At 35.4% G+C, this 8,482-nt stretch overlaps 2 protein-coding genes across 4 annotated transcripts; both read right to left on the reverse strand.

The window, feature by feature from the left end:
* Positions 1-1,352: 1,352 nt before the first annotated feature.
* On the reverse strand, positions 1,353-2,201 carry LOC105130419 (transcription initiation factor TFIID subunit 11). Of its 3 annotated transcripts, none has more exons than XM_011032907.1 (2): positions 1,593-2,201; positions 1,353-1,550 (listed from the first exon to the last, which is right to left on the reverse strand). In XM_011032907.1, exons 1-2 carry the CDS (start codon positions 2,046-2,048, stop codon positions 1,455-1,457), a joined length of 552 nt encoding a protein of 183 aa, XP_011031209.1. In that variant the 5' UTR covers positions 2,049-2,201; the 3' UTR covers positions 1,353-1,454. The 3 variants fall into 3 exon arrangements, with proteins under 3 accessions (XP_011031209.1, XP_011031210.1, XP_011031208.1); XM_011032908.1 differs by having other exon boundaries at positions 1,353-1,504; positions 1,553-2,200; XM_011032906.1 differs by having other exon boundaries at positions 1,353-2,201.
* An 834-nt stretch (positions 2,202-3,035) lies between these two features.
* On the reverse strand, positions 3,036-8,193 carry LOC105130597 (mitochondrial import receptor subunit TOM40-1). The gene is given in 13 exon segments (XM_011033172.1): positions 3,036-3,309; positions 3,496-3,591; positions 4,358-4,441; positions 4,517-4,585; positions 5,248-5,349; positions 5,723-5,788; positions 5,975-6,025; positions 6,161-6,256; positions 6,362-6,461; positions 6,556-6,637; positions 7,173-7,371; positions 7,521-7,556; positions 8,131-8,193. Coding segments are annotated over 13 exon segments (1,098 nt in total). The 3' UTR covers positions 3,036-3,255.
* Positions 8,194-8,482: the final 289 nt, after the last annotated feature.

Consider the following 8,482-nt stretch of genomic DNA (forward strand, 5'->3'; position numbering starts at 1 on the left):
TGAACCCCAAACCCTTAAAACTCTAAACCTTTAAACTCCTAAAACTCTGACCCCTGAACCCTGAACCCTGAAAACTTCTAAACTTTAAACCCAAAAACTTAAACCTTAAATCCTAAAAGCCCTAAACGTCAATCCCTAAACCATAAGCCCTTTGTAAACCCAAAACCTTAAACTTTAAGCCTTGAAAAACATTAATCCTAGAACTCTTGCCTCAAAACCTCAAATCTTAAAAACCAAACCCAAGACTCCAAACTCATAGACCCTAAACCCTAAACTCTAAATTCAATATTTTAAAACTGGAAATCTAAGATTTGAAACTTAAAACCCTAAGACTCCAAATGTCAGACTCCAAACTAAAAACTCAAGCTCTAAACTTGAAGTTGCAACCTTGAAACGCGAAACATGGGGAAAGTATATGTTTGAACATGCTCATAGTATATGTTTTTGTTGATTAAATCCCCTCATGAAATTGAATGGTTAAAATCTCAACATGAGAAAAGTATCATCCCGGGTGTGGGAGAGTAATAGCTAGTATTTGAAGATACCCTCAAAAGCTGCTGGGTGATTTTCCTGGGATTGAGATTGTTGTAGTCCTTTTCCCTGGATGATTTTTGTGTGTGTGGAATGGCCATCTTTCGTGATGGATAAAAGCAATTCAGCTGATGTGCTGCAAATTTTACATTGCATAAATTAATTACAGTGGAAAGAAAGAAATGGTTGCCTCAAATGGAACTATAGGAATTAATACTTATGTCCAAATCTCTTTTCTAAACACAGATTATCTTACTGGAAACCACGCCAGATGTTACTGTGCTCTCTGCAGCAGGACTATGCTTATTAGTTCTTTGTTTAATTTAATTTCCTGCTGCTACTGAGCTATGGTCTGCCTTAATTCTGGTATAAATATTTGCATAGTAGTGTAATTTTGCTGCAAGAGGCGCTCTGAGCTGTTTACATTATTTCTCTGGTTTTGTTGTGGCCATCACTTGCACTCTCAAGCAACTTTTGTGTTCCTTTTAGTCCTGAGTTATGCGATAGAGAAGTTTGGATTTAGATTCTTATTTTTCAACAGTAGTAATGCCAGATTTTAAGCAGTTTGATTTGTATAGAATTAGCATTATTATTACTACTCATTCAAGAATTTTCTTACATTTCTAGCTTGTAGTGGAATCATGTTACTGTATTATTAATGCAAACAGCCCAGGATATAAGAGTTCAAAAAAATACATCACCAACATCAGCTGCTTTCTCCATCGGTTAAGGATATAAGAGTTCAAGAAAATACCATGTCCTAATAAAACATTTATTTTAAGTCTTTAACAATCATTAATCATCAAATTATTTTTCAATTTAAAAAAAAGGCTTTGTTCTTATACAAGAAGATCATTTAAAAAGAAAACAATTCTCTCTCACGGGAAAAAAATCACCAAACGACTTGTCGCAAGATACTCGTACTATTTCCGATGATGACCCTTTACGCGAACATTACCCCCCTTGTCGTCGTTATCACTATCATCATGATCATCGTCATCGTCATCGTCATCCTCATCCTCATCCTCATCCGCATCCGCATCCTCATCCTCATCCTCGTCAGACGGTGGAGAATGGTCGAGACGAGAAGAGTCCTTCGCCCACCTAATAATCTTCTTAACCTCATCTTCTTCGTCTTCATCACCTCCTTGATCAAATCCACCAGGACCCGAAACAGTACTGCTGCTAATCGTGTTATTAGGAGCTTTGAGAGCAGCAAATCTAGCAAACAGATCATCAGGGTCAACATCATCTTTAGATTTAGACGGTCGTGATTTGGAGATGATGATTGAGGATTGAGTGGTGGTGGTGGTGGTGGTGGTGGTGGTGGTGGGTCTGGATTTGAGGGCTTGGAATCGACGGTCAAGATCAGGGAGGAGGTAATCGGGAGAGACACGAGACATGTGAGAATCGACAGAGAGTTTTAGAAGCAACTCGTCTTGTGCTGATTGAAGAAGCTGATCCACCGGGTCTTCTTCTTCAGTTTTTGCTGCGGTGGACTTCTTTTTGTTGCTCATTTCTCTCCTTTGCTGAAAATCCCGATTGATCAGGCCTTCCTCTTTTTTTATATTCTAATGATGTTAATTGAAATTAATTTTAGGGTTCAAACATTTTACTGTACCGGGGCATGTAAGTGCGTATATGAATGCAAAATAATTAATATCAACGTTTTTTTTTTCTGAATCTTAATTTTTAATTTTTTAAAATTTATTTTTAATTTCAACCATCAAATCAATTTAAAAATATAAAAAAAAATTATTATTATTAGTTTATAAAATACTGTATTTCCAAACATACCTAAATTTATATAAATTATAATTATATATTTATAAATAAAAAAAAACCTTAATAAAATATCTTTTTATTGTTAAAAAATAACCGTTCACAATAAGCCAAATCTTTTTATATTTTTATAGTTTACAATTTAGTCATAAACACTAATTCTCTTCATGTTTTAGTAACAAAAAACAGTGAGAATAGTGATAGCGCCGTGGTTTTGGATTTTTAATAGTCATGTAAAGTTAAAGTTTAGTTTTTCACGATTACATTTTGTTTTTTTACTATAATATATTTTCATTAGTTTGGACAACAATATCTAATAAGGACATTACAAGATAACGTTATATTTAGCGACAGTGGGAGCAATTAATTATTTTTTTAGGACATTTTTTATGGTTATTTTCAGTATAATATTAATCAAGTGTATATTATTTTATTGATTATGATAGTTTGACTGAAAAATGTCAATGGAATGACAAATTGAAATCTCACTTATTTTATAGATACATAATTAAAGATATAAGAACAAATTAGACAACATTGTATAAGGATAGGATGTGCAAGTACCCCCTGTACTGATAGCATTTCTTATTACCCTGCTTTGCTGCAGTGGGGATTCAGCTTCTCGGTTATCGTTTGCTTAAGAGTCCACTGATTCGTGAGTTCATATCCATGCCTGCTGTTAAAACTGTGCTCACTATCAGTGCAATAAATAAGGTTGGAAGTTGAGCCAAATTAGACGAGGAATTCAAGATGGCATGTTCAGCTATACAAGTGCAGGCAAAAATTATACCATTCAAACCACCAAACCAATGAATACTTGCAGCTAAACCTGTTCCGCAGCTGCAGCTGCACAAATAATGTTTGCTCAAAACAGTTAGAAGTGAAAAAAAAGTTTTACGTGAAATTTGATGATACAAGGTCGGATGACTTCAGTTCTTTAAATTAGCCCACTGTCAACCCAAATCCAAATTTGTAATCCTTTTTCTTATGATCCAACTGCAATATGTAAATTCAAAACTGGTTAGAATATGTACATGACACAAAAACCTCCAAGAAAGATTTGAGAGAGGATCATGCTTTGGGAAAATCTGTTTAAAGGAAGTGCACATAGAAATGCAAATAGCAAGTGACAACATGGCAGAAGCATTATGCTAAGAATCTAAAGATAAAATGGTCACATACCTCTGCAGAAAGAATAAAATTGAGACCCATATTCAAGCGTTCTTCCAAGAAGGCAGAAGTGCACCCACTGGAATCTATCTTTCCTCTCAGACGAGCCTGAAACAACCACAAAGATCAGCATCAATGAAATTCATCTCATATCTAGCCAAGTTTAAAATTTGAGGCCCAGCAGGATTGATGATCCAGGTTACAGGTCAGAGTATTTGTAGACAACCCAGGCAATAACATGTTGACCCTCTGAACATGATGTCATATCAATATATCATACCATGGTGCATGATTTGCTCAAAGAGTTTGCTAGAGCTAGGCTATGTTGGTGGATCAAGTCTTTCCAACTACCAAAAACAGAGGACGTTTAAATCCTTACTTCAGGACCGTATCAGAGAGCCTAAACCCAGTGAGGAGTTGAGCCACAGTCTGGACCAGTTGCCAAAACTGAGATATGAAAGCAACCACTCAGCTCCAAAATAAAACTAGATGACAAACATCCTTTCAACACAGTGAGACCACATCCACAATTCAATTTGTTCATGCACACTGTTTTGAGAAAATGATAATTTTCAGTCCAACCAAAATCAACCCTCAGATTTAAGCTAAAGGTTTATTAAGATAAAGCTCATAACAATCCTTAGATTTAAGCAGAGGTCGATTAAGATTAAGCACTCAAGACATCTATCAACCTTGTCTGTCGAGAGGGTATGGAGTAGAATTTCAAATATATATTATCTATCACAACCACTTTTTGTAGATAAATTACTGCACACAAGAAGTATATGAAAGGAGTGCTAAAATGACACAGGTATCCATGTGCTAAAATTCATAGTTTCTAAAAAGGAAGAAAAATTGGCATCGCTCCACTTACTTGTCTGAGGGCATAATCATAACCAACACTAACTGTCACATCTCTTGATAAGTAATTATACATGAAGTCTGTTGCTAGTGAAACCTAATATTAACAGAAAAGATTATGTAAGAAATTTATTTAGATAACAAATTACAGCTTCCTCAAGAAACTGATTACCTTCTCAGAAACCTTCTGCACATAACTCAAAGCCATCAATCCAGTGCTGGCAACTTGCCCTGCAGCAACCTGTAGGGAAAGAAGTAATTTTATCCAGTCCAAGCAAGAAATGAACAAGTCCTGGTTAGAATCCCAGTACAAGTTTGTGCATGCATGATTAGTTGAAATATCTCTAACAAATGGTGAATGCACAGGGTTTACAAGCTTGAAGATTCACTTAAACTATCAGCTAAGCAGGGATCAATAGCCTTTTCTCTTTAGAATTCTTGCTCTGCAGAATCATGGCTAGACTAGACATCTCTTTCATTATCAAGAATTGCATATAACAACATGATATTAAAAATTACGTGTGACATTCAGTTCTACACAGTGTACATAAAAGTAGAACCTGCTCAAGTTTATGTTTTTCTACATCTAATTTCATTCAGCATTTAGTTTTCTCTCAATGAACCATATGATCTTTTGCACATGTAAATCAACTCATTAGATCCAGGAGCTTCCAATTGTGGAATTGAAAACCAAGATTTTATCCAATTCCTTGAAAAAGGCATGCTGAGTATTCAATGCCACTCCAACACTTAGAAACAAGAAATCATGTGTCCCTTAGCTCATAGATCAATGCAAGTTACAAGAGCCAAGGAACCTAACATAGTTACCCTTCCACAACAATTGAACTATGATAGGTCAACGAGCTCAAACATGCAATAAAGGATGAGTGCCAAGCCAATTACCATCTTGTCTGTCTCGTACCGTCCAGCATATCCAACACCAGACTTCCGATGCTGACCAGCCCAAATTACTTCAGCGCCCAAGGACAGGTGAGGGGTCACACTCTGCATTATAAAGATCCAATAAACAAAATAACAATGAGAAAAAAACAATTAAAATGCAGCTGGAGAGGAGGGAGGATAGGTGTAGGCATTTGTAAGGTATTGAGAATCACAAAAGTTAACCATAACTAACACCACCAGTGATTGAAAAAAAAAAACAACTAGCTATATAAACTGTTTTAAGAGAAACAGTGCATTCTGAATCATAGCAACTAAATTATGGAGCTTGTTGCCAAGAACGATCATGTATCCAAAATATTGTTGAAGATATGCTCTGGTTATTCATTGAGAAGGACCCTTTGGCTTTTACCTACTCACTCACAATCACAACGATTACAAATCCATATATCATTTTACTAACAGAAATTGTTATTACCTGAATGTAACTAGCACCAAATAAGGCACCATTTCCTATTTGCAACTGGCTCCTGTAGTCTTTACCCTGTGTGAAGTAAATCACGTCATTATAAACAGGGAAAAAAGCATGATTATTTCATCTTGAAGATGCTTGACACTAATACAGATGCTTAAGGTAACAAAAATGTCTGCCACACCAACTTTCAATGTTTTTGAAGGAGAATGAATATGGAACGATATGTGCACATTTACATGGTAAAGAGAGCTTCACCTTGTAATCAAAATTCAACATGACATGAGACATGTGAGGCTCGTTTGTGAGCTGCACAAAAAGAATATGACAGAAGTTAAAAAGCTTACATGCTTGTCCATAAACTTTGCTCACATTACCCCAAAAAAAACAGGGGTAGAGAAGAAAAGAAGTCCAAAGATAAGGTGAAATGAGCAAATATTTTACCTGAGCATTAGCCTTCAGGGCAAGATCATCAATCAAATCACACTTCACTCTTGCATTTAGTCTCCCATCAGTCAACACCCTCCCAATAAGCATTGTCTGCAGAGACCCCATAAAGACACTTAATTGAAATTATGATATGATAACCCCAGAGGATCCATTAGTAAATGATTTGGAAAGGAAAACATGGCAGTGACAGCCCACCCTTTGGTCTATAAAGTTAGCACCAAACTCTTAGTGAGCAATCGGGATTTTGATGGCTTCTGAAGATTGAGAAGGAATTTCCATTGGCCCCATCATTACACTGAGAGATGGTGAAAAATAAGAGCCAAACTCCAGAAGAAAAAATAAAGTAAGCTGTTTGGAAGGAATTTGAAACATAAAGAAGCCAAAAGTACCTGTGACTAAGTGAAAATTTCTGATTCAGTCCTTTGGTAAAATCAAAACGCATCCCCTCAAAATATTCAGGCTTTAAAGACACTGCATAAACATTTTTATGGAATTAAAGTCAAACATATTAAAAAGGAGAGAATTCTCCAGCCTAAACTTCTAAAATGAAATGCATTTCCACAACATACACAATATGATTCAACAATTAAATATTCAAGTGACTATAACAAACACATAACATTCAGCATGTATGTGACACTCTAAAGGAATCAGTCCCAAAAGCTTAAAGCGTGCTGCTCTTTCCACACAGGATTTGCTAGCACAATTGGCCTATGAGAGCACCATGAATGTAAAAGTTTCAAAAGCCGGTCTCTCGATAGCACCAAGAACCAGCCAAGATCTACTCTTTATTAAAACAGCAATCTAGTTCATACAAATTCAATCATAAAACCAGAATCAGACAACTTTAAAAAAAAATTGTTATAAAAATAGAAAGGTTAGTTTCTTTTTCCACTTTTGACAAAACTAACCACAATATCATTGGAAGAATTACAATTGAAAGACATTAAAACATCAAAATCCATTAAATTTCACAACCCAAAAATACTTCAAATCTCAAACGGACCCAGATCGGTCCACCACTCCTTCTTCCTTTGCTCAACAGCAGCAGCGTCGTGCTCCTCCCTAGAGACCTGATCATCGCCTCTCCTAACTTCTCTACCCGACAAACGAAGTCGGCCACCGCCAGATCTACATCTTAACAGCTCTCTCCCAACCAGAGAAGGAAAGCAAACAGAGGAAGAAGATGATTGAAGGAGACCGATCTGCAGTGAAGCAAATCCAACAGACTAGAACAGAGCAAATTCAAATAAGAAGAAAAAAAGCCAAAGCAGATTTCAAAAACAAATGAAAAAATAAAACCGACTGCTTTTTATGCGTTTTTCTTATTGTTGCAGGTGACAGTGACCCTCACCGGCGGCGTAGGGAGACAAAAAAGAGGAAGAGGTTCCTGATGCACTGGATTTTATCATCTTCATTGGCGACGGCGACGTGCACTGTTCACCCTGTCCAGAAGGCCTTCCCTGCAATTTCTGGGGTTTTTAAGGGCTGTTTTGTAATTTAACAATTATATAATATAATTTTTATTTAATTGTTTTGAATTTGTATTTTGAAGTGTAAATAAAAAAACAAAAAGAAGAAAAGGAAAAGAAACAAAAATATAGGGAAAGTGTGTGTATTTATATTTGTCTTATGAATATTTTTTTTTATTTATGATAAAATTACAGAGACTAAAGAAGGATTTAATATTTTGATTGGATCACGATGTAAAAATATAAACTTGTACGGAAGTTGTATTTCTAAAATCTGATGAAAAGATAAAATTTTTAAAACTTCTTTAACACATCACAGTCATTAAGCAGTTTATCTCAGGTAAGGTGCGTTAGGGGTGTTAATACCTTCCCTAACCACAACCAGTCTCTTACCCGCGAATCTCTGATAAGACCAGTATAACCGGGTTTCCTAGTAACCTTCAATTAAAACTAGATGGCGACTCTCAATGAATCCAATAAAATCAAACAAACATACCAGAGAGAAAATTCATCCGGAGCCGACGCCGCTTGGATTTTTTGATGTGTGACAGCCATGATAATAAACAAATAGCTAAAAAAATATTGTACTTTTAGTTTTTTAGTTTTTTTATTTGTTTATGTTCACTTCAATTTGGGTAGCTATATTGACAATTAATTTATTTGTTTATGTTGAAGACCATAAATGTTATGTTTACATTTCTGATTAGTAAAAGGCAAATATAAATAATAATGTTAGCTACCTTTTCTTCTATGTTAATTTATATCTATTGGCCAATGTTTTTATTTTGTAACCATTGATCATTGTTAATTTTTATTATTTAAAAGCAGAACAAACAGAAGGAAA

Source organism: Populus euphratica, unplaced genomic scaffold (genome assembly GCF_000495115.2).
Source record: "Populus euphratica unplaced genomic scaffold, PopEup_1.0 scaffold21.1, whole genome shotgun sequence".
Classification (NCBI taxonomy): domain Eukaryota; kingdom Viridiplantae; phylum Streptophyta; class Magnoliopsida; order Malpighiales; family Salicaceae; genus Populus; species Populus euphratica.